At 40.6% G+C, this 25,301-nt stretch overlaps 5 protein-coding genes across 11 annotated transcripts in view; 3 read left to right on the forward strand and 2 right to left on the reverse strand.

The window, feature by feature from the left end:
- The window catches only part of LOC131696435 (dystrobrevin alpha), a 71,705-nt gene extending 68,229 nt beyond the window's left edge, over positions 1–3,476 (forward strand). For 6 of the 7 annotated variants that reach the window (XM_058954954.1, XM_058984975.1, XM_058954939.1 and 3 more), the window contains 3 exons: positions 1,532–2,286; positions 2,346–2,943; positions 3,004–3,476. In XM_058954954.1, coding sequence (XP_058810937.1) covers positions 1,532–2,286; positions 2,346–2,943; positions 3,004–3,368 — 1,718 coding nt within the window. In that variant the 3' untranslated portion in view covers positions 3,369–3,476. Of the gene's footprint in view, positions 1–1,192; positions 1,397–1,531; positions 2,287–2,345; positions 2,944–3,003 lie in introns of those variants that run through there. The other variant, XM_058954948.1, reaches the window with a different exon arrangement.
- LOC131675830 (ragulator complex protein LAMTOR3 homolog) lies at positions 3,446–4,176 on the reverse strand. The gene is made up of 2 exons (XM_058954974.1): positions 3,994–4,176; positions 3,446–3,850 (listed from the first exon to the last, which is right to left on the reverse strand). The coding sequence occupies exons 1-2, from the start codon at positions 4,035–4,037 to the stop codon at positions 3,520–3,522; spliced, it is 375 nt and encodes a 124-aa protein (XP_058810957.1). The 5' UTR covers positions 4,038–4,176; the 3' UTR covers positions 3,446–3,519.
- Positions 4,177–11,927: 7,751 nt separating this feature from the next.
- Positions 11,928–13,267, forward strand: LOC131675846 (nucleoporin Nup35). Its single transcript, XM_058954986.1, has 3 exons — positions 11,928–12,048; positions 12,109–12,945; positions 13,016–13,267. Exons 2-3 carry the CDS (start codon positions 12,113–12,115, stop codon positions 13,158–13,160), a joined length of 978 nt encoding a protein of 325 aa, XP_058810969.1. The 5' UTR covers positions 11,928–12,048; positions 12,109–12,112; the 3' UTR covers positions 13,161–13,267.
- A 977-nt stretch (positions 13,268–14,244) lies between these two features.
- LOC131675866 (WD repeat-containing protein 18) lies at positions 14,245–15,665 on the reverse strand. The gene has a single exon (XM_058955001.1). It carries the CDS (start codon positions 15,503–15,505, stop codon positions 14,246–14,248), a length of 1,260 nt encoding a protein of 419 aa, XP_058810984.1. The 5' UTR covers positions 15,506–15,665; the 3' UTR covers position 14,245.
- A 3,650-nt stretch (positions 15,666–19,315) lies between these two features.
- The window catches only part of LOC131675902 (NIF3-like protein 1), a 41,737-nt gene continuing 35,751 nt past the window's right edge, over positions 19,316–25,301 (forward strand). Inside the window, exon 1 of the mRNA XM_058955037.1 lies at positions 19,316–19,453. The gene's annotated coding sequence lies outside the window, so the exon portion shown is untranslated. The remainder of the gene's footprint in view (positions 19,454–25,301) is intronic.

Consider the following 25,301-nt stretch of genomic DNA (forward strand, 5'->3'; position numbering starts at 1 on the left):
ACCACCCATAAATGACGTAGCATTATATGGGGGAGGGTGGTTTTGTATTTTGTAATGATGTGTGACGACAGGGGAGCAGGGAGTCATGTCATGCTACGTAGCTTTTTAAGGGGGAAAAGCTACGGGTGTTAAAAAACACTCAAAAAATGCTACGTCATTTATGAATGATCCCTAATAGAAGTACAACAAAAGCAGACTAATGAAGTAGAAGGAAAGAGCACATGTAACATGTAATCAAACTACTTGAACTCGTCTAAATGGCAGCAAATGATATTCATTTACTATAGCGTTTAGCTATTACTTCTCTTTTTCCTTTCCTGCCCCTCCCGGCCGAATTGTGTCAATTTACAGAACTGAATTAATAAAAGCAAGTTTATCGATGACACTGTTTATTGCTATCCTATGTAAACCATAAATTGCTACTCTGTCCCTGATCTACCTTACTGCGTACTTTACATTTGATATTTGTATAATATTTACCCAAGAATAGGACGTAGTGCTTTTGAGCTACTCCAACTGCTCGGCATTCTGGTTGATCTGACACTCGCAGCCGAATGTTTGGCCGCATGGTTTTTCTTCTTGATACCCAGTAGCATTGTGTCCACTTCGGCGTACTCCATTGTGCATGGCTTCATCAAGCCTTCGCCTCTCAGAACAGATTTCGCACCATGCGTGGCTTTTTCTGCGCCCAATGATGCATCCACTGACGATCGGAGCTTCAAAGCCAGTCGCGATTCTGTCATGCCGATCAAAAGCCCTGCATGCATAATTGTTAGACTGGTGCTTTGAACAATGGCAGATTTACACCTACCCGAAGGGCGTTGTCTTGATTGTTGGTTCTGGCCTCTAATTGTTGACCGGATCAAGTGTTTGTCCTTCGATCCTGAGTTTTGGCTCACACGCGTTATAATTGAAAATCGCTACGACCGTACGGACGGGCGATCAAAACCACTATGAAGGACCGAGTCACTTGCACATGTTTCTTTCTCTGAGATAGAAATTTTATTCTCAGCGGAAATGGTGAGAGCATCGAAGTGCTCAATACTACCACGTACTAGTAAGAGCGACGAGCGTGCACGGCTGGTGGTTATGCAATTGGTAGGAGTCGTTCTATACAATGGTTTCTCCGTTCGACAATTCGTTAATGTAGTTTACTACTTTCTCTTGGCCACCTGTTAACTTTTGTAACTAACCCTCCGGAAGTCGCGCAAATGGTTCACTAAACGAGCAGCCGCAGCTGCTCTAAGACGATTTCGCTAGATTTTCAGAGCAGCGTGCATGACAAATACATTCTATTAGGATTTTGTAATACTGTGCTAACCGGGAATGGATTAACGTCCAGAACGTCATGACACGGTGCCGGTTGATAACCCGAGCTTCATTATACTTGCACGAAGTGAAATGATTTCTACCTACACATTCAACTACTAAAAATTATGTTATTTCTATGTTGTTTATTATGTTATTTTTATGTTGTTCATATTAATATGCAGATCGAGCACGTTTCTAACACCATTTTTTATCTTTTCAGTGCATCACATTCCATTCCAGACGGTATGCACCATCCTTGAGCGACATTGTCTTAACCAGATTGATAGTGCCCCGTCGGTCAAACCTACCCAGCTAACGGCAGTTTTGCATGATGTGTATTTTGCTGCAGAGCAACTGGGGTATTTTTCTGATCTGGATCAGCAACCTGATCGCGAAACGTTGATTGCGACTATGGCGGGATTTTTCTGGGCGGTTTACGATCCCAAACGATGCAATCCGATATCCGTATTAGAATTAAAACAAACATTTCTGTTATTATGCGAAACTCAAAACTTTGAACAAATCGTGTGGGAACATTTTCACCTGACGAGCGACCACAACTTGTGTGTGTCGCGACATCGATTCGAGGCAATGCTAATGAACTTAGCAAAACTACTTTCATTCTTGGGAGAACCTGACCACATAAAACCGAATCTCGTACAAGAAATTGTTGGCGAATGCTTTGCACACTATCCCGGTTTGGTGGGATTGACGGAGTATCAATTTTCGTGTCTCTGGAAATTGTCTTCAAAATTCTCCTATTACTCTAATGTAGTAGCCTTGTCGAAACGCTTGAAGGAGTCGGAGTTTGTTGTTCACAACGTGCAGTGTACTGGTTGCCGAGTTACAATTCAAGGATTGCGATTCAAGTGCCAAAAATGTAGAAATCTTTCGCTCTGTATTGACTGTTTCAGTCAGGGATATCTGAGTAAAAATCACAATGTTGGTCATAAAATGTATGAGATAAGTACAAATGTAAGTATCTACTTTGAGAAATGTTACAAAATGCTATAAAAATATTCGGTTTTTTAAAGGACATTTCAACCAACAAAATTTCAACGTTGTTCATGAAGATCTGCAACTTATTCAGCCGTTCATCGGTGCCACAATCCCACATGCAGCAACCATCTACCTTCGATAACATGAAAGCTAAATTAATTGATACTAACGCAGTGGAGCTGCAGGAGATTGAGCCGTCCCCGGCAGCATGTAGTACCATGCGCGGTACACTTTCCCGCACGCTTAATTCGACTAACAGTGCATCGCTTCGTAAGAGTTCCAGTAAGAACATGAGTATATTCAGCAACATTGATTCTCAACTTTTTACGAGCTCCCAAAGCCAGATGCTAGTTGAAAAACTGACATCAGTTTTGGAAATTCTTGAAGATGATAGCGAGAAATATCGCCTAACGTTGGCCAATCTAAAAGCCAACAATGCAGTCGACAAAAGTCACCTCGAGTATTTTGATGGGCATGGCAAAATTATCTCAGAACAGCTGAAAACCTTGAAAGACGTATGTACAAAGGTGGGTCGTGGCTTTCCGCAAAGTTCCAGCACTCCTTACCGATCGGCTACCAAAAGCTGTGACCAGCGGATATCTTTAGGACAGGCGTGTTCAATGGATAAGTCTAGTACGAGTGTTGCATTTACCTGATTGTACTGATAAACTATAATCCGAAATTTCATTTTAGTCCATGGCGCGGAACTTAATAAATCGTATGTAAATGAGCAGCTACAAGGAGAGTTATCCGTTCGAGATGTGAGTTCATGGTATCACCTGAACCGGCCTTCTGATACAATCCTTGAAGAAATTACCGACGATAAAAGGATAAACCGAAATGGTAATATGGTCCCTGATGAATTAAGCCGATGTATAGATAATTTGAAAATCGATACGCAAATGGCTAATTTCAAGGATTTGTTACTGAAGGTGCGAGAAATAGTCGACGATTCCTACAGCGATAACACAGAACTCGCTCGAACGACACAGCAGTTGGAAAAAGCCTTGGATCGAATCATCGAGCATGAAGAAAGAAAACGAGTTGAAAGTATTTAAACGTTGATCATTCGATTAACAGGAACTGGTTTCTTCCAATTCTTTTTAAGAGTAAAGTATGTTGTCCGCTACACATATAAGATTTAGAAATAAAATTTATTAACTGTACGTACACAAAATGATTTACCTGAGAAACAATCGCTGCATCTTTTCACGAATCAGTTACTGCAGTTTTGAGTTCTTCTAGCATGGTGTCGATCTGTTGATCCATTGACAAAATATGACCTATATTGCAGTTCTCTGCACCAATAAAAGTTACCACAAGCGGAAGTTTGTTCATCTGTACCACCTGGTAGTCGGCGTACACCGAGATAATATTACGGTTCTTTCCTAGTCCAAGTTTATTTGACTGTTCGGCGGCCAGTGTGAACGTTGATAGAAATGCAGGTTTCATCACAATCTCCGAAGACTTTTCTCGCTCAATATTGATAAGAGGCACTCCGTCCCGATCGGTTATCATGACACATCGCAAGCCGTTGACTCTGCAAGCAATTCATGTGGACATTATCCTCTATATCATTTTTTAACGCTGATGGAACTTTTTCCGAACTGATGGCAGTTCTTATTAGCGACACAAAGAGCACACATCCTACGCGCTTCGAATACTATCAACCTCGTTATTTACCTTTGAACCATGTTGAAGAAAAACTTTTTAACATCGTCAGTCATGGTGTTAAATTACACATATGCGTATGAATATTATATTTTTTTAGAATTCCGTCTCACTTCCCTTAAAACAGAAACCATCAATCGAAAAAAATAATCTCAAATCAAGTCTCAAGAGCTCAACACAAAACATACACGCTACCGAAAAAGCACACAATATTAAATACTTTTCAGAGTACCCCATCGATAAAAAATCTTTACCCATTCTATGTATTCAAATTGCCCATTTTCGGAAGTTATTCGAGCTGTCAACAAATGGGTATTTTTTTGTTTCTAACAATGAGTTCTTTTTATCCATTTCACAACTACTCGATGAGGTAATGTCAATGGGTATATTGATCTTGATAATGGGTGAAAAATCCTTAAGCATTATTTCAAGCGAGTTAACCTGCAAACTAAGGATCGTAGTGGAACCTGCAAATTATCGCCCTGCATCGGAGTCCGTGGCGGAAACGGAACATTTCGGCAATGCTCCGAAAACAACGTCTGTTTAGACTACTGAGGACGTTGAGGAGGATGTTGAAAATATGCGCCAGTTCGGCATTTTTAGACCAGCCAAAAGATCCAGCCATCAAAAATATATCCAGTTGGCGGTTTTATTTTGTTAAGTAGTTTTAGAATAGGATTTCTATCTAGATTCCTATACTTTTATAAGGACACAATAATGTGAAATGAATGTTATTTTGTTTTTTTTTTTAATTCAGAAATAATTCTTTTGACAGCATTTTTCATTCTGGCGCGAATTTCATGAATGGGTATTTTTACGCATTTTGTTGTAACAGTTCTGCGAAAAATAATGGGTGAAACATACCCAGGTCACAGAGAGCAGACATCCATGATCGAACAAAAATATTTAAAAAACGTGTGTAAACATTTTAATTAATATACTAAAACACTAGCGCCGCCACACCAACCTATCCCAACTATCCATCAAATCGATTCCGGAACCGGTTCGAAATCCTGGATGTATTCGGCATGGAATCTAGCTCAAAGAAAACAACCGATTCCAACTCTATCGGTTGACGCATTTGAGCTGGAATTCATGCTGGAAGTCCGAATCGGTTCCGGACTAGTTTGACTGGGTAGAGGAATAACCGCTGTCAATTCTGTCGCACTCAGCCACAAAAAACATGACGACAGTAGCGCACCTGGTTTAGATATCCAAACTACCTTCGAAACCGTTAGAGATTTTACACAAGTTGAATGCTGAAGATGGACGTCTGTTCTCTGTGCCCAGGTTGACGTACAAGGTCTGTACTCATTTATGGGTACAAACGCTTTACCCTTTTAATGGTTTTTTTTTTCACTTTTATTGAAAATGAGTAGTTTTCTACGCATTAATGGGTACTTGATTTTATCAGTGCAGTGACGTTCAGCCGAAAAAGATTCAGACACAGAGAACAGACATCCATGATCGAACAAAAATATTTAAAAAACGTGTGTAAACATTTGAATTAATATACTAAAAGCGCCGCCACACCAACCTATCCCAACTATTCATCAAATCGATTCCGGAACCGGTTCAAAATCCTGGATGGATTCAGCATGGAATCTAGCTCAAAGAAAACAACCGATTCCGACTCTATCGGTTGACGCATTTGAGCTGGAATTCATGTTGGAAGTCCGAATCGGTTCCGGACTAGTTCGACTGGGTAGAGGAATAACCGCTGTCAATTCTGTCGCACTCAGCCACAAAAAAAACATGACGACAGTAGCGCACCTGGTTTAGATATCCAAACTACATTCGAAACCGTTAGAGATTTTACACAAGTTGAATGCTGAAGATGGACGTCTGTTCTCTGTGATTTAGAATTCACGTTAGTTTTAGCACAGATCTGATTATCTGTGGTTTTAGAGAATACAAATAATTTATATTTGGTTTTAGCACAGAGAACAGACATCCATGATCGAGCAAAACTATTTAAAAAACGTGTGTAAACATTTGAATTAATATACGATAAACACTAGCGCCACCACACCAACCTATCCCAACTATCCGTTAAATCCATTCCAGAACCGGTTCGAAATCCTGAATGGATTCAGTATGGAATCTTGCTCAAAGAATACAACAGATTCCGACTCTATCGGTTGATGCATTTGAGTTGGAATTCATGCTGGAAGTTCGAACCGGTTCCGGACTCGTTTGACTGGGTAGAGGAATAACCGCTGTCAATTCTGTCGAACTCACCCACTGAGACGTCCAAAAAATTGTTTCAAAATCGTTCAACACGGGTCCAATGATGGACGTTCGTTGAACGGTTATTTGGACGTTGTCCAAATTGGTCCAACGAACGTCCTTCATTGGACGATTTTGAAACCAACCGTTCTTAGAGGGAGTGGGGACCCACTGAGACGTCCAAAAAATTGTTTCAAAATCGTTCAACACGGGTCCAACGATGGACGTTTGTTGAACGGTTATTTGGACGTTGTCCAAATTGGTCCAACGAACGTCCTTCATTGGACGATTTTGAGACCAACCGTTCTTAGAGGGTCCATTCAGAAATCCGAACCTGTTCCGGACTGAGTTTAACTGGGCTACCCACTAAGACGTCCAAAAAATTGTTGCAAAACCGTTCAACACGGGTCCAACGATGGACGTTTGTTGAACAGTTATTTGGACGTTGTACAAATTGGTCCAACGAACGTCCCTCATTGGACGATTTTGAAACCAACCGTTCTTAGAGGGTACTGAGACGTCCAAAAAATTCCCTCTAAGAACGGTTGGTTTCAAAATCGTCCAATGAAGGACGTTCGTTGGACCAATTTGGACAACGTCCAAATAACCGTTCAACAAACATCCATCGTTGGACCCGTGTTGAACGATTTTGAAACAATTTTTTGGACGTCTCAGTGGGTTGTTTCAAAGCGATGGACGTTTGTTGAACGGTTATTTTGACATTGTCCAAATTGGTCCAATGAAGGACGTTCGTTGGACCAATGTTGGACGACGTCCAAATAACCGTTCAACAGACGTACTTCGTTATATCCCACTGACCCAGTGAGCAAATTTTCTGGCAGAGACCGCTCTGCTAGATTTCTGTAAGTCTTGGTTTGGCAGCCCTGTCAGATTTCTGCGCGTATCCTGTCGGGTTAGTTGAGCTAGGGCGAACTCGGTTTCGCTCGCGTTTTCTGGCAAATTTTGACAGGAACCGAGCAAAACTCTGGCATAACTCGGACATAAACTGTGCAAAGATCCTGGCAATTCCTACCTGGTAGAATTCAGCACGAATCGAGCAAAACATCTGACAAAGATGTGGCAGGAAGCGTGCAGAGATCTTGACCGTACATTTCTGAGTGGATTCTGGATAAAAGTGAGCAGCATCGGTTGGTTTAACCGCTTCTGTTAGAAACGGTTGTTGCATTTGAGCGAATTCGTTGCCAGAATTCTCGCACAAATCGCGCAAAATGCTCGCAGAACCTCTGCCAGCATCAATTTCGCTTTGCTCAACTTTTGCTAACTTTCTGCTTGCCACGCTGACCGGGGAGACGTCCAAAAAATTGTTTCAAAATCGTTCAACACGGGTCCCACGATGGACGTTCGTTGAACGGTTATTTGGACGTTGTCCAAATTGGTCCAATGAACGTCCTTCACTGGACGATTTTGAAACCAACCGTTCTTAGAGGGATCCGTGTTGAACGATTTTGAAACAATTTTTGGACGTCTCAGTGGGTATTCCGGCTTCAGTAACACAACCGATTCTAATTGGAGTTGGTTGTGTCATTGTCACTCTCGACCAATGTTGTATATACAGGTATGGTGAATATGGCACTTTGATATTCGTAAGATGAATCTTACACACGGTCAGCGTGGCAAGCAGAAAGTTAGCAAAAGTTGAGCAAAGCGGAATTGATGCTGGCAGAGTTTCTGCGAGCATTTTGCGCGATTTGTGCGAGAATTCGCTCAAATGCAACAACCGTTTCTAACAGAAGCGGTTAAACCAACCGATGCTGCTCACTTTTATCCAGAATCCAGTCAGAAATGTACGGCCAAGATCTCTGCACGCTTCCTGCCACATCTTTGTCAGATGTTGTTCTCGATTCGTGCTAAATTCTACCAGGTAGGAATAGCCAGGATCTTTGCACAGTTTATGCAAATACAAATTAAATACGCCAAGGTCCCATACAAACGGTGAATCACTTTTTGGTTCACCATATAGTAAGCTTCGACTACCAAATTTGCCTGTTTCAAATTGACAGGTTAGTATTACTGAAAGATAATGAAACTGGCCACGCTTTCTGATCTAAGGGTGCTCTGCATATTTGTATTTGGCTTTTAAATCATACTATGTTTATTAGGGTCAGCAAATGGGCGCATAGAAACCCAATGCAAATGAAAGGGCGCGTGCATCTTTTCTTAAAATTTTATGAAAAAGTCGAAATATTCGAATGTTCATGTGCAGCAACAAGCGAGTAGACATGATCACAGTAGATATTAATTATCATTTATATAATAGAACCGCCGTTTACAGAATAATTCTCGATAAACACAACATATGATCACAGAGAACAGACATCCATGATCGAACAAAAATCTTTAAAAAACGTGTGTAAACATTTGAATTATTATCCTAAAAACACTAGCGCCGCCACACCAACCTATCCCAACTATCCATCAAATTGATTCCGGAACCGGTTCGAAATCCTGGATGGATTCAGCATGGAATCTAGCTCAAAGAAAACAACCGATTCCGACTCTATCGGTTGACGCATTTGAGCTGGAATTCATGCTGGAAGTCCGAATCGGTTCCGGACTAGTTTGACTGGGTAGAGGAATAACCGCTGTCAATTCTGTCGCACTCAGCCACAAAAAAACATGACGACAGTAGCGCACCTGGTTTAGATATCCAAACTACCTTCGAAACCGCCCACAGAGATGTCCAAAAAATTGTTTCAAAATCGTTCAACACGGGTCCAACGATGGACGTTTGTTGAACGGTTATTTGGACGTTGTCCAAATTGGTCCAACGAACGTCCTTCATTGGACGATTTTGAAACCAACCGTTCTTAGAGGGCGTTAGAGGTTTTACACAAGTTGAATGCTGAAGATGGACGTCTGTTCTCTGTGCTAAAATGAAATTCAGATATTGAAATTTCGAAAGAAAACACGATGGTGGGTAAAAATCACTGGATTTAAGAGTGCAGGTGTTGGCAGTAGAGGTTATCCACCGATAAATCCAATTTCTAGATAAACATTGTCCATATCTAAAACAACCAATCTAACATCAACAATACAAAAATAATTCCGGATCTCAATAATTCGCAATAAAACATTGAGTTCAAATGAAGGTTTTGGTGTCAAACGAAAGAACGAGTGTTTTCTTATCATATGTAATCAAAAAAATTGGTGAAGCTATGTGATATTTATTTTAAAACAATTAAAATAAAACAACTATCCTATATCATCAATGCAAGAAAATATTTTCATCATCATTTGACTGGTACCAAAAATGAAATCTAGTTGGTGTCAAACGACGAACAACTATCCTATATCATCAATGCAAGAAAATATTTTCATCATCATTTGTCTGGTACCAAAAATAAAATCTAGTTTGCGCATCGAGCGAAAAAGTTTCACCACAGAGAACAGACATCCATGATCGAACAAAAATATTTAAAAAACGTGTGTAAACATTTGAATTAATATACTAAAAACACTAGAACCGCCACACCAACCTATCCCAACTATCCATCAAATCGATTCCGGAACCGGTTCGAAATCCTGGATGGATTCAGCATGGAATCTAGCTCAAAGAAAACAAACGATTCCGACTCTATCGGTTGACGCATTTGAGCTGGAATTCATGTTGGAAGTCCGAATCGGTTCCGGACTAGTTTGACTGGGTAGAGGAATAACCGCTGTCAATTCTGTCGCACTCAGCCACAAAAAAAACATGACAACAGTAGCGCACCTGGTTTAGATATCCAAACTACCTTCGAAACCGTTAGAGATTTTACACAAGTTGAATGCTGAAGATGGACGTCTGTTCTCTGTGGTTTCACGTTTGAGAGCCAATTAGGCAATCCATTAAACGTTTGTTTGACAATCCAGCGGTGGGTTCTGTCAACAAGTCTACTCCTGCGAACAGAAAAACTCGTCCGACAAACATCTTTCGTTAATCCGATTCGTTTGATGTTGGATCGAATCAACGATATTGTCGGACGTCGCACCGCTCTAAGAACGGTTGGTTTCAAAATCGTCCAATGAAGGACGTTCGTTGGACCAATTTGGACAACGTCCAAATAACCGTTCAACAAACGTCTATCATTGGACCCATGTTGAACGATTTTGAAACAATTTTTTGGACGTCTCAGTGGGACCCCTCGGAGTAACGTCAGAGGAAGTAAAAAAGAAAGATTCAGCTGATCAGAAACGTCTCATGGATTGCCTAATTCGGCTCCAACCCGGTCAAACCATTCGGAATTTCATTCGGAATCCTGAATGGAGTCAGCACAGAGAACAGACATCCACGATCGAACAAATATATTTAAAAAACGCGTGTAAACATTTGAATTAATATACGAAAAATACTAGCGCCGCCACACCAACCTATCCCAACTATCCGTCAAATCGATTCCGGAACCGGTTCGAAATCCTAGATGAATTCAGCATGGAATCTAGCTCAAAGAAAACAACCGATTCCGACTATCGGTTTACCCACTGAGACGTCCAAAAAATTGTTTCAAAATCGTTCAACACGGTTCCAACGGTGGACGTTTGTTGAACGGTTGTTTGGACGTTGTTCGAATTGGTCCAACGAACGTCCTTCATTGGACAATTTTGAAACCAACCGTTCTTAGAGGGTACACATTTGAGCTGGAATTTATGCTGGAAGTCCGAATCGGTTCCGGACTAGTTTGACTGGGTAGAGGAATAACCGCTGTCAATTCTGTCGAACTCAGCTACAAAAAAACATGATGACAGTGGCGCACCTGGTTTAGATATCCAAACTACCTTCGAGACCGTTAGAGATCCATACTGCCCACTGAGACGTCCAAAAAATTGTTTCAAAATCGTTCAACACGGGTCCAACGATGAACGTTTGTTGAACGGTTATTTGGCCGTTGTCCGAATTGGCCCAACGAACGTCCTTCATTGGACAATTTTAAAACCAACCGTTCTTAGAGGGTGCCCAGTTAAGCTCAGCCGGAAATGAACCGGAATTCCGGCTGGATCCAGTTCGTATTCCGGCTGAGCTTTACTGGGTGGCTCCATCCCACCGACTGAGACATCCAAAAAATTGTTTCAAAATCGTTCAACACGGGTCCAACGATGGACGTTTGTTGAACGGTTATTTGGACGTTGTCCAAAATGGTCCAACGAACGTCCTCCCAGTTAAGCTCAGCCGGAAATGAACCGGAATTCTGGCTGGTTCCAGTTCGTATTCCGGCTCCATTGAAACAACCGATTCTAGTTAGAATCGGTTGTTGCACTGGAGCCGGAATACGAACTGGAACCAGCCAGAATTCCAGTTCATTTCCGGCTGAACTTTACTGGGCTTCATTGGACGATTTTGAAACCAACAGTTCTTAGAGGGCAGTTAAACTCATTCCGGAACCGGTTCGGATTTCTGAATGGATCCACTGAGACGTCCAAAAAATTGTTTCAAAATCGTTCAACACGGGTCCAACGATGGACGTTTGTTGAACGGTTATTTGGACGTTGTCCAAATTGGTCCAACGAACGTCCTTCATTGGACGATTTTGAAACCAACCGTTCTTAGAGGGTACCCTCTAAGAGCGGTTGGTTTCAAAATTGTCCAATGAAGGACGTTCGTTGGACCAATTTGGACAACGTCCAAATAACCGTTCAACAAACGTCCATCGTTGGACCCGTGTTGAACGATTTTGAAACAATTTTTTGGACGTCTCAGTGGGTAACTAGAACCGGCACGACAGCACGTAAAACCGGTAAAACACATCCAAAGCGGATTAACTGGGTTACTGTCATCGGCTTTTTGGTTTCGGTTTCGGCTGTTTCGAAATTTGGTATCAAATCGACTGAATCAACGAATAGGTAAGAATAACTTTTACATACTCTCGATACAATTGAGCAGAGTTTACCATTGTTTGGCAGCAAAATGGAGCCAATGACGCTGGGAAGTCCGAGTGGAAGCCCCTTACCGTCCAGTAGTGGATATCTACCATCGTTTCTCATGGGTGAAACACCAACGACGCCCCGGGCTAATACGCTTTCGCCAACAAAAGGTAGAGCTTCATTAGCATTCACCCAGCCCTCCACCGTAGGACATGGTACACAGTCTCCGGACTTTGTGAACAGAACTACTTCTGGCCTGCCTCCAAAATTTTCACTAGTTGGATCCAATCTCAATCAATCTGGTATGAACCACAATACGAGTGTATCAGGCCCGCCAACTCAAGGTCTATTCGACTCGTTTCGGAATGAGAAACAACTTTTTCAAACCCCAACAAAAAGTTTCCTCGCGCAGCATCAAAATGTATCCGGTCCATCGACTCCGACGTTCCACCATTCGACCACCGATTCTTACCTGAACCAAAGCGGATTTAACGTTTCAAGAGTCATGTCGCCCATTCCAGCTGCCAGAGAACAAGATTTCATCCGCAATACTTCCATCGTTTCACCACTGTCACAATCTCAAATGAACTTATCTCACGTTAATGGTGGCTATGACTATTGGATAACAGTTTTTGGCTTTCCGCAATCTGCTTCGTCCATGATTTTATCGCATTTTTCACAGTGTGGAGCAATAATCGACAAACGATTTGCGACGCAAAATGGAAACTGGGTGCATCTTAGATTCACTTCCAGATTGGAGTGTGAAAAGGCTTTGAATTACAATGGAAAAATAGTTGGTCAAAACCTTATGATAGGAGTACAATACTGTAACGATCCTGCTATTGTGGGGAAGGAAAATAGTGAAGAACGTAAAGAGTGAATATTACCGCACGATCGCGAATTCCATAATTGTCTTACAATACTTGTTTGTTTTTTTTTGTTGCAGATACTCAATCAGCCGAGTGCGTTCGCTGACCCATGTTGCGTACAAAAATGCACAACACTCGACAGATGTGATGCCAAGTGTATCAGCACCAAAACGAAGTTCTGGAATTGTTAATAAAGCCATGGATCTTTTCTTTGGGTGGTAAAGTTCGTGAACTATGGAAAATAAACTTGGTTTGGCAATTATACTTCGGAGTGCAGTGGTTTAATATGTAGCTTCAATTGATGAATACACACCTATTTTTATAACCAATCAACTTTAAGTTAAGACAGCAGGGCAAGTTGACATTCGAAACCCATAGCAGAAATAACCGTTAATCTTTTACATTGATTCATTCCCTTCACTATTTAACAGGAAGAGTTAATTGTCTGAATGCAATGTCTTAGTCTCTGGACTTTGAATAGTAGCTATATATCGTGATTTAATGTGTCGCAGTGACTCGGATTGGTGAGAACAAGATTGAAAGTACATAGCGGGAATTTGTCTCAAAGATCGGATTTGAAGTAAAGATCATTCTAATCTTTAGGTGACGCAACTGTGAAAATTTGGCCAGTTGGAAACTGGAAAGTTCAATAAGCGATGAAGTTTTTTTTTCTCTTGTTCTATGAAAGTGCAGAACTACGCGTAATTGTGAGAATAATGCGTACAACGTCCGACACGATGTACTTGCCTAGAACAACACAGAACGATTTTCGCTAGATAGTCTCCAGTTTCCAAATAAAACGATCAAATAAAATACGTCCTGTTTACTACCCATGATAGCATATTTGTCCCGTTTTCTATGGGATTTCCTATTTTTATGGGACTCGTATGCGATCATGGGCAGTTTAGTTCTGGGCGAAAAATTGTTTGATCGTAACAGATTGTAGAAGACTATCACTCCGAGGTTCAGCACATCAACTTAGACAGCAAAATATTCAACTTCTCTGTGATTCAACCTTCAAATCGTGTGTTCAAGGATTTGGCTCAATTCAATCGTTACACACTTCGAGACAAACAGGCGCAAACTTAAGTCCTCCTCCCGAGGACCGGTGTTTACTTGGCAGACAGTTGCTAATTCGTCCTATATTGCAAATTTTGTCTCGCGGGACGGACCGAGACCCCGTAAGCTCTAAGCTGCAGTCCTATTAGCCCGCTAAAAAAAGGATTTGGCTTAATTCATCTGATAAAGTTGACAAAATCGGATCAAAAAGCTAACAAAATCGGACTTTCATTGTATATTTGTTTTATTTAACTTTCTTTCATAATGTTTTTCACAATGAATTCATACATCTCCTTGTTCACCATTTTTAAATGATGATTTTCTTTTTTTAATTTAACTACTTCTTGGTTGGTAGTGGTAACACTGAATCTGTTGCCACCTGTACCACTATGTTCTAAATATTTTTGCTTTTTATGAGGCTTTTTCTCCGATACGCCAACCTCAACACAGAGGTCAACAGTCTTTTCAGCTGGTAATACGAGCTTTTGAAATGGTGGAAAAAATGCATTAATTTTGATTTCCTGGTTGAACATTGCCTTTGGAGCTAGTATAAAATGAGCATTTGTAATCGTTCCTTTGTGAGGAATAACACGAAGCTGTTGTCGACTTTTGATATGCCAAATGATAACATTTTCATCTGCTGCTCCCGAAAGAAGAGTATCGGAATCTATCGATACAGAAAGGCACGTAACTTCCTTCTTATGTCCTAAAAAGCTATTTTTCTGTTGTTGTTTACGATCTACATGATAATCTTTGGTACGAGGAGCTGCAAGGATATTAAACCCATAAATAGGACCGTTACTCGTGCCAACAAATACATTCGATTCTAAACCATCAATTATGACCGATGAAAGTGCATCCTGGAATACTAAGTTTAATAACATCGATCCAGAAGAAAGGTCATAAATTTTGCAAGCACGATCGATGGATGCCGTACAGAAAAGTGCCTTCATGCCACCTTTGCCTATGAATAAATCTGTTACCGGAAGCGCATGATCCGAAAAGGAGTACAACGCATTGATGGTTTGCTTTTGATAGATTCGTATAACTTGCGCTAAACTCCAGACTAGTACCATTCCATCCATTCCTGCACTTATAAAGTGTGATCCATCATCTGTGAAGCGAATAACAGTAACTGCTTGATAATGTCGTGAAACGTTTGCTAACATTGCCCCTGTTGCTAGCTGATACACGTAGATTATTTCATGCACCGCAACTAAACAATAGTTTCCATCCGGTGAGACAGTAACTGCTGTGGGACGTCCTGATAGAATGAACCTGGTGGATACCGCCTCATGTCGGTTGATTGGCCATATGTGTAGCATAGGTTTCACCATGTTACCAGTGATGATGAACTGATTGTTGATAACACCCAAAGTACGAGCACCAGGAGCGCCACCCCCTTTGTAGGATATCAAATGAGTTCCAGTACGAACATCCCATGCGCAACAGCTCCATAACTGATCACTTGAATCACTTGTAATAGCAACTTCCACGCAATCGGACATTATAAAATGATAACTTCAGTACAGCTCGGCTAAGCAGATCTATAGTTAGCAAATAATTGCAACAATAATTGTTATTAATTATTATTGTTACTTGCTATTCAGACACGTGTTTGTGGTTAATTTATGTTTCCCAGTAAAGTTCAGCTGGAAATGTACTGGAATTCTGGCTGGTTCCACTTCGCATTCCGGCTCCAGTGACACAACCGATTCTAACTAGAATCGGTTGTGTCACTGGAGCCGGAATGCGAACTGAAACCAGCCAGAATTCCAGTTCATTTCCGGCTGAGCTTAACTGGGTTGGTGTTTATTATTCCCAGTAAAGTTCAACCGAAAATCAGCCAGAAATCCGGCTGGTTCCATTTACTACTTCAGCTCGTGACACAACCGATTCTAGTAAGAATCGGTTGTGTCACTGGAGCCGGAATTCTACCTGGAACCAGCCGGAATTCCGGCTTATTTCTGACTGAACTTTACTGGGTTAAGTTCAACATCCCAGGTAAATCAGGCAAAAAATTATCCAAAATTACGCCTAGTTTCTGTCAAAATTTTGATTAGACATCTGCATGGGTCAGACCATCCCACTGAGACGTCCAAAAAATTGTTTCAAAATCGTTCAACACGGGTCCAACGCTGGACGTTCGTTGAACGGTTATTTGGACGTCGTCCAAATATGTCCAACGAACGTCCTTCATTGGACGATTTTGAAACCAACCGTTCTTAGAGGGATGGGTTTGAACCAGCGATGCCAGATGTGAAGACATATTTCCCACTGAGAAGTCCAAAAAATTGTTTCAAAATCGTTCAACACGGGTCCAACGGTGGACGTTCGTTGAACGGTTATTTGGACGATTTCCAAATTGGTCCAACGAACGTCCTTCATTGGACGATTTTGAAACCAACCGTTCTTAGAGGGTTTTATTTTGAAGATAATATAATATCACAGAGAACAGACGTCCATCTTCAGCATTCAACTTGTGTAAAATCTCTAACGGTTTCGAAGGTAGTTTGGATATCTAAACCAGGTGCGCTACTGTCGTCATGTTTTTTTGTGGCTGAGTGCGACAGAATTGACAGCGGTTATTCCTCTACCCAGTCAAACTAGTTCGGAACCGATTCGGACTTCCAGCATGAATTCCAGCTCAAATGTGTCAACCGATAGAGTCGGGATTGGTTGTTTTCTTTGAGCTAGATTCCATACTGAATCCATCCAGGATTTCGAACCGGTTCCAGAATCGGTTTGACGGATAGTTGGGATAGGTTGGTGTGGCGGCGCTAGTGTTTTTAGTATATTAATTCAAATGTTTACACACGTTTTTTAAATATTTTTGTTCGATCATGGATGTCTGTTCTCTGTGATAATATTATTTGAAATGTTCGAGGGGGGCGACACAAGAAAAATGAGTTCGAGATATATAAAATTTCTTCGCTTTATCTAGTTTCACAAAAAGATTGCAAACTTGCCGATATTTTCTCTCTTCTGTGCATCTTTATGAAACATAGAAACGGTTAATTACGGATCGATCGATCTTTGATCGCTTTTATTCTTGTTATACAACCGAAAACATTATTACCACAGAGAACAGACGTCCATCTTCAGCATTCAACTTGTGTAAAATCTCTAACGGTTTCGAAGGTAGTTTGGATATCTAAAACAGGTGCGCTACTGTCGTCATGTTTTTTTTTGTGGCTGAGTGCGACAGAATTGACAGCGGTTATTCCTCTACCCAGTCAAACTAGTCCGGAACCGATTCGGACTTCCAGCATGAATTCCAGCTCAAATGCGTCAACCGATAGAGTCGGAATCGGTTGTTTTCTTTGAGCTAGATTCCATGCTGAATCCCTCCAGGATTTTGAACCGGTTCCGGAATCGATTTGATGAATAGTTGGGATAGGTTGGTGTGGCGGCGCTAGTGTTTTTAGTATATTAATTCAAATGTTTACACACGTTTTTTAAATATTTTTGTTCGATCATGGATGTCTGTTCTCTGTGTTATTACATTCAAAGTTCTTGCATGTGTAAGTGGCTGGATTGACCCAAGCAACCATAGTCCTTCAATAACATCCAAGGGTTTGCTAAGCAACGTAAGCAAACGATCGAAACATGTCAGTCCTCAATGTCGAAATTCAAATTTGAAAAAATTGTTATCGCAAAAACAGCATTTTGGCGGCTCAGGTACGGCTAAACGTTTAGGTATTTGTATCAAATAAACGAATAACAATGGTAAGTTTTCATAGTTATTGTTATAAGGTGAAATATGAAACAAATAGTTTTTGCAGGAACAGTTCAGGTTCACTTTAGAGAAAGATGTCGGACAAATTTCAACGAATATTAAAACAATTCTTGAATATGTCGGTTATTTAAATGGTGCTCTAGCTAATCTAGCTGACAACGATATAGAAGCGATTGAAAAGGACATAAGACAGCTTACGTTACGAAATACAAATCCTGAACTTCAAGTGTATGAAAAAACTTGATTCTCTGTCTGAGTTTCATTTCATTACTGGAGAACGAGCAATAATAAAATTAACTGCTGTAAAGAAAAGAGGGATCAATTATTTTTTGAAAAGTAAACGCCCGAACCCTTTAAGCACAGAGAACAGACGTATCATCCATGATCGAACAAAAATATTTAAAAAACGTGTGTAAACATTTGAATTAATATACTAAAAACACTAGCTCCGCCACACCAACCTATCCCAACTATCCATCAAATCGATTCCGGAACCGGTTCGAAATCCTGGATGGATTCAGCACGGAATCTAGCTCAAAGAAAACAACCGATTCCGACTCTATCGGTTGACGCATTTGAGCTGGAATTCATGCTGGAAGTCCGAATCGGTTCCGGACTAGTTTGACTGGGTAGAGGAATAACCGCTGTCAATTCTGTCGCACTCAGCCACAAAAAACATGACGACAGTAGCGCACCTGGTTTAGATATCCAAACTACCTTCGAAACCGTTAGAGATTTTACACAAGTTAAATGCTGAAGATGGACGTCTGTTCTTTGTGGTACCATTTTTTGAGAAACAAATGAATCCTAAAAAAATCACATATTTACCTATTAGCACAGAGAACAGACATCCATGATCGAACAAATATATTTAAAAAACGTGTGTAAACATTTGAATTAATATACGAAAAATACTAGCGCCGCCACACCAACCTATCCCAACTATCCGTCAAATCGATTCCGGAACCGGTTTGAAATCCTGGATGGATTCAGCATGGAATCTAGCTCAAAGAAAACAACCGATTCCGACTCTATCGGTTGACACATTTGAGCTGGAATTCATGCTGGAAGTCCGAATCGGTTCCGGATTAGTTTGACTGGGTAGAGGAATAACCGCTGTCAATTCTGTCGAACTCAGCTACAAAAAACATGACGACAGTGGCGCACCTGGTTTAGATATCCAAACTACCTTCGAAACCGTTAGAGATTTTACACAAGTTGAATGCTGAAGATGGACGTCTGTTCTTGCATTAATGCATCACCCGTAGTCGGAATCGGTTGTTTTCTTTGGGCAAGATTGCCGACTGAATCCATTCAGGATTTCGAACCGGTTCCGGAATGGATTTGACGGATAGTTGGGATAAGTTGGTTTGGTGGCGCTAGTGTTTATCGTATATTAATTCAAATGTTTACACACGTTTTTTAAATATTTTTGTTCGATCATGGACGTCTGATCTCTGTGCTGGAGCCATAATACGAGTTAGCGTCAGCCAGTATTCCTGCTCTTTTTCAGTTGAACTTTACTGGGATGTCTTCACAACATTTCAAATGTCTTCAAATGAAGACAATGTCATGTCATGTCTTCACATCTGGCATCGCTGCATCATTGTGCCGGTAAAAAGTTTGATGTTTTGCTCTCGAAACAATCTCATTTTCTGAATTAGATTTCATAAATAAACGAAAAGTGACTAAAATTTTGTGAATATTTTGTCGAAAGGTGAGAATAGTGTGTTAATTCGAAAATGTTCACATGTTGCTTTTATACATGCAATATATTTGTAACCATTGCTTACTGAACGTATCAGACAAATACCTATGTAGTGAGCAAAACTGAAATTTTGCTACCTACACATTTTTTTTTAAATGGGTTAATATTTTTGGAAACATGTTCATTTCCGTGATTTTGACAAAATCGTGCCCAAAATGTGTTTTTTCCATACAACCAAACATTTTATGGTATTCACGATGGTTATGTACACAATAGTTTGATTCTAGTAACCAGGAAAACCTAGATCTGGAGCAAAATTTTCCTTACATTAGTTAATTCGTTTCTGTTATTTTTTTTGTGATCATAGAGTTTTTAACCTTAAGGCCATTCGCCTCTCTTAGGATTAGAGAACTTTCTTTTTGGAAAAATCTCTAACCCTATAATTCGTTTCTGGTAGCTAAGCTGAATTAATAGGAGCGAATTTTTTCTCCTGTTTGCTTTTACGAAAATGGGTGATTTTTTGGAAATGGTTCTAATGGCCTATTCTATTACAACCAATGAAAAAATCGGGAAAAGCTTTTAAGTAGCTTAAACCGTAAAAATAAGTTATTCTTACTAACAATGATATTGCGTATGAGGAAGTTTCGTTTATGGTGAAGGTAGTGTGATACCGCTTGGCCGCATAGGACGCCGGATGAGGTGGTCTTTTTAACGCCGTCAAAAGCGCAAACAATCCTGTGATCCACTCGTTTGCCCGGCATATTCAAACATAGGGGCGATGATTAGTATGTCGAACAGTAGACGATGTGGTGTAGCCACATTAGGTACTAACATTTTTTTATTTTCGTTATTGAATATTTTCATATTGTATCATACCAAATGAAATCTAGTTAAGTGCTTTGGCTACACCGCTGTATAAATATTAAAAATTCGGTTTTTATGAGACAAATACGCTTTGGGATCTTAAAAATGATATGTCAAAATATGGAAAGCGACACTAATATATAAAAGGCAATGTTTGTATGTATGTTACTTGTGGACTCCCAAACCGTGGGCTTGGCGGTGGACTCCAGACTAAAATTCTTTATGCTTAGAGATTTGTAGCTTGGAGATCTTGGATTCTGTTGGTCCATAGAATCTAATAGCAACACGGTGCGTGCTTTAGGTGGTGGATAGCAGCGAAGGAATACCCTGACGACTGGCAGATTGAATTCTTTTTGCTATCAATTCAACTAGATCCAGACCGATGCAGTATCTTATGGTTGTTGGTTCATTACATATAATCTAAATCAAATATTCAATTTACACAATGTTTTAAAACTTAAGTGAATTAGCCAAAGTATTAGGATCATACCAGGGGGACGCTGTCTAGCAAGTATTTCCCAACATTAGCTGGACCGGATTTGAATATCACGGTTAAACAACAATAAATAATACCTTTGACAAACATGTCAACGACTAGTACACGAGACATGTGAAACCGCTTACCCTATATTCTTTTTTTGGGGTAAAGTAACCAAAAAACGGGGTCCAAAGTGCTGGACCGAAGCCAGATGTTGGGTACGCGCAAAATATATGTGTTTTGACAACCACAGACTACTCATGGATCATACCAATTCTTTTTTTTTCTTCGAAAGCAGGTGGAACAGTTATAGTTAAGTCAGTCCTGGTACGGGTCAGGTGGATAGTTTGGGTAATGGCTGAGCTGGTCCATGCGGACGACATGCAATCCATAGGAGAAGAAGGGATGATGGACGGGGAAGGGTATGAAAGGTTTGTTGAGCGTAATGTTAAGTCATTTAGTATGTCCGTCCATAAGTCAGTACCGTGCTTATCTGTCTGAGTTAGCGTGGGCGTTTACTGATTGTGTAATAGCATTTGAATGCTAGCGTGTCTCTAACTTTGCGTGCATAAATTCTATTTTAGATTCGTGTGGCCATTCGCATATTCACGTGTATTCTTGAACGATCGCGCGCGGACTGTGAATCTGATAATTATTTTTTAGTGTATGGTAGAGGGACGTGTTGTCTGGTGAATATGAGCATCATTCTTGATTGGTCCAACTGAAGGCATGAGTCCAGGCTGATCGAGAGTAGAGAATTCCGAACGTAGCCGGTTTATGATCACGCGAGTGGTGGGTTAATTCTTGAGACCGCGGTTGTAAAGTTATAGGTGCGGAAAAGTTCACTTAAGTAGGGGGGTGTTTTAATGTTAGCGAAATTGTGAGTGTATATGGGAGAATATACAATTGATTCTGTTAGTGAATATTAGTATGAACCTAACATAAAATATAGTAATAAAAGGAAAAATAACATGCCGAAAGTTTCTTTTTTTTAGGTCACTAACCGTGCATTGAAAAATGCCCAAAAACTCTGAACTAGGCCCCGTAGACTAGTCTGTTGGGCATTTGGAGGTTCACTCTCGAGATCGGGATTGTTAATTTATAAGTGCTAAACCATCCACTTAGTCACCGGGGTGTTATGCTTTTAACGAGATCGTGGGTGTGGTCGTGCGTGGATGATCGAGAGTTTGTATGTGGACTTTTTTGTCGCGTGTGCTAGTATGTATGTAACTTCGCGTGGACACATTATTTTGATAGGCGTGTGGCCATTCGCATGTTCGCGCATTCTTCAATGTTCGCGCATTCTTCAATGATCGCGCGTGGACGTCTTGTCTAGTTTTTATTTCTATTGGTCCAACTAAAGGTATGAATTTGGGCTGCTAGGATCAAGGGCGGAGACTTCCGGACGTGACCGATTCATGATTGCGCGAGCTTAGGTTCTTAGGTTTCAACGTTCACCTAATCAATCGCGGTGTTTAAATATTGGCGAGATCGCGGGCGTTCGTATTTGTGACCAGGTTTGTGTTATCGCGTAGGCCACTTTCGTACGTTTGGAATGAGAGATTGTTAGTGTATATGAGAGAATAAGCAATTTGTGTTAGTGAGTGTTATCATGGATCTAATTGAAAATATAGCAACAAAAGAAGGGTACCTGCAGAGAAAATTGGGCCCTAAACCCACATTGTATATTATTTGACCATGGCAGTGGATAATAAAGGTCGCCAAGTTAAGTACTAAAATTGATCACAATGTAGCTTAACTAAAAAGGAAATAATCATATCCCAAGTTTCTGTGATATAATCACTGTAATACTGCTTTGGCGGAAAAGCCCCCGGACCACATCAAGGTACAGTATCATGCCGAGGGTCTACCCCTGGATCATACCAATTCAAACCTAAATCTAAAGAAAACATCATTCAATTGCACAATGTATTAAATTTAAAATTTAAGTGAACTATCCAAAGTATTGGGACCATATCAATTCAAATGTTCAAAATCTGCCTAGTAATCTTGAAGAACCATCATCTACGCGAACCAAACCGTCAAATAAAGTGGCTATGTTCCCAAATATAAGCAACTTTAAATAAGTCCCTCCCGTTTTTTTCCTCTACTTCATTGGTCTGTTTTTGTTTTAAGTCTATTAGTTTGCTTTTCCACTACTCATATATACCAAAAAATATCAGTCAATTTATACGCTTGTACTTAATCTCTTTTCATATTTTTTCTTGTAATTTGGCATGTTATTTCTCCTTTTACTACTATATCTTAAGTTAGATTCTAATGTTCGAAGTGCTAATGTCTATTTGTCATGTGATATATTTTTACAGCACATAAAATCTTGTCTAATCTAAACTCTTCATTTGCTAACACATGAACCATCAACCCCCGACCAGCGGAGGATGACAAAATTCTATTAAAATGCAATTTGCATTAGTGATAAAATATATAATACCTCGATCAAGTTTTGTTGTGCTCTTCTGATCATGCCTTTACATCTAGACGAGCTCAGGCAGTTGCATGTTACACGTGTTTCTTTTTTATTGTACTCCATGGATTAGTTTAGTCCTGGTTCCATCTTTATTTTTATTTTGCATGACGACAATTAATACTCAACAATAATTAATTAATTTTCGGTCTCATGCATCCCATTCTTCTGATGACCCCTTCGAGCTGATACAACCAAGGAGGGCAACATTACTGCCAACAATGAATATTCGCTGCCATCAGACATCGCAAGGATTTAGAACAATTGAGATGTATTTTCATACTCGATTGAATCAGATAAGTAGGAACGACAAAAAATGCAAGTAGCATATTACACATTACTTAACTTTGCATATCACATATCATTTCTATTAACATATTATTTACAGGCACCACACATATCTCAACACCCAACACGTCCCATACACACTTAAACATACACGCACACAAATGCTTGACAGGTGACTGGGCCAAGTGCATTCACTCGTAGGATCTATCATTTTGATGATCGCCTGGATTCTACGAAACCAGGTAACATAAGCTAGTCTTGTCTGGTAAATGCATGTAACCTGGAAGTCCCAGACACGACAGGACGAGACAAACAGATGACGGACTGAATTCTTCAATGCATGGCTAGTGATCTCAAAAAAAAACCTTATGGAAAAACATATTATGTTTATTTCTGAACGGCCAACAGTAGTACTGTTCAATGCACCTTTTCATCACATTATGCAGCGCAATTATTCGTCAAGCATACATCAATTCATTAACCCTACCCGACCCACACCCTGATCCTTTCCCATGGCGTTTTGGTGGTCCGCATAGACTATTCTGCCATTACCCCTCCTATCATTGGCCTTGGACTGACTTGCGCTCTCATTGCCCCACCAAATGCTGCAAAATGAAAATGAAATGTTACTTGTGGACTCCCAATTGGCTTAACCCATTACCATAAAAATTTATGCGTAGTAGACATTTGTTATGGAGCGTGTTTGTGCGCTATTGGTTGGGGGACCTTCGGCCTTCGGCAAAATCAACCATGATATCGCAATAGCGAAGCTGGACAAACTCGTCATTCATGAACAACTTCTGCGCTGGTTTCGTTCCTATCTCGATGGAAGGCAACTCCAAATCAGCATTAAGGACTGTCTATCTGCACCATTCTTCGCTACATCCGGCATACCACAAGGAAGCCATCTCGGTCCAGTAATATTCCTCCTTTACTTTAATGACGTCAATTTCACATTACAAGGACCCCCCGCCTTTCCTTCGCCGACGACATGAAAATTTTTCAACAAATACGGGATAAAACCGATGCCGAGCTTCTTCAGAGGGAACTGGACAGCTTTTGTACGTGGTGTGATCTAAACAGAATGGTTTTAAACCCGAGCAAATGCTCAATCGTTACGTTCACGCGAAAACGCCATCCGACTCAGTTTAACTACCATTTCTTCGGCTCGAGTATTCCAAGACACTCTCACATCAAAGATCTCGGAGTCATCATGGATTCGGCACTTACATTCAAACCACATACTTCATACATAGTGGATCACGATAGCTTGGGTTCAACTTCCGAATAGCGAAAAACTTCAGGGACCTATATTGTCTTAAATCGATTTACTTGTTCGGCTGTTTGGAATCCGCACTACCAGAACGGGATTGACAGAATCGAGGCTGTTCAACGCAGGTTCATACGCTTCGCCCTTCGGCATCTCCCATGGCGAAACAGATTTCAGCTGCCGAGCTATGAAAACCGTTTCTAGCTAATACACCTCGATACACTCAACATTTGGAGGGACTGATCTCGAGCCTTGTTCGTCTCGGACTTACTCTCTGCCAGAGTGGATTGCCCTACAATCCTCGGACGTCTGGATCTTCAAGCCCGCGTTCGAGCTCTACGTAATAATTCTTCTGCGAGTTCCGTTCAGGAGAACCAACTATGGTTGCCACAGCGCTGTTACCGGACTCCAGCGAAAATGTTGGCAATTTTAAAAGTTTAAGAAACCACAATTGGGGCCAAGGGACCTGTTG

The sequence above is a fragment of the Topomyia yanbarensis genome, chromosome 1 (genome assembly GCF_030247195.1).
Source record: "Topomyia yanbarensis strain Yona2022 chromosome 1, ASM3024719v1, whole genome shotgun sequence".
NCBI lineage: Eukaryota > Metazoa > Arthropoda > Insecta > Diptera > Culicidae > Topomyia > Topomyia yanbarensis.

Excerpts from the sequence above, each read along its gene's own strand:
- LOC131675830 (XM_058954974.1), bottom strand. The coding sequence starts at position 4,037 with ATGACTGACGATGTTAAAAAGTTTTTCTTCAACATGGTTCAAAG. Across the intron at positions 3,851-3,993 it reads TTCTTCAACATGGTTCAAAG|AGTCAACGGCTTGCGATGTG; the intron begins GTAAATAACGAG and ends AATTGCTTGCAG.
- LOC131675866 (XM_058955001.1), bottom strand. The coding sequence starts at position 15,505 with ATGTCCGATTGCGTGGAAGTTGCTATTACAAGTGATTCAAGTGATCAG.
- LOC131675846 (XM_058954986.1), top strand. The coding sequence starts at position 12,113 with ATGGAGCCAATGACGCTGGGAAGTCCGAGTGGAAGCCCCTTACCGTCC. Across the intron at positions 12,946-13,015 it reads AATAGTGAAGAACGTAAAGA|ATACTCAATCAGCCGAGTGC; the intron begins GTGAATATTACC and ends TTTTTGTTGCAG.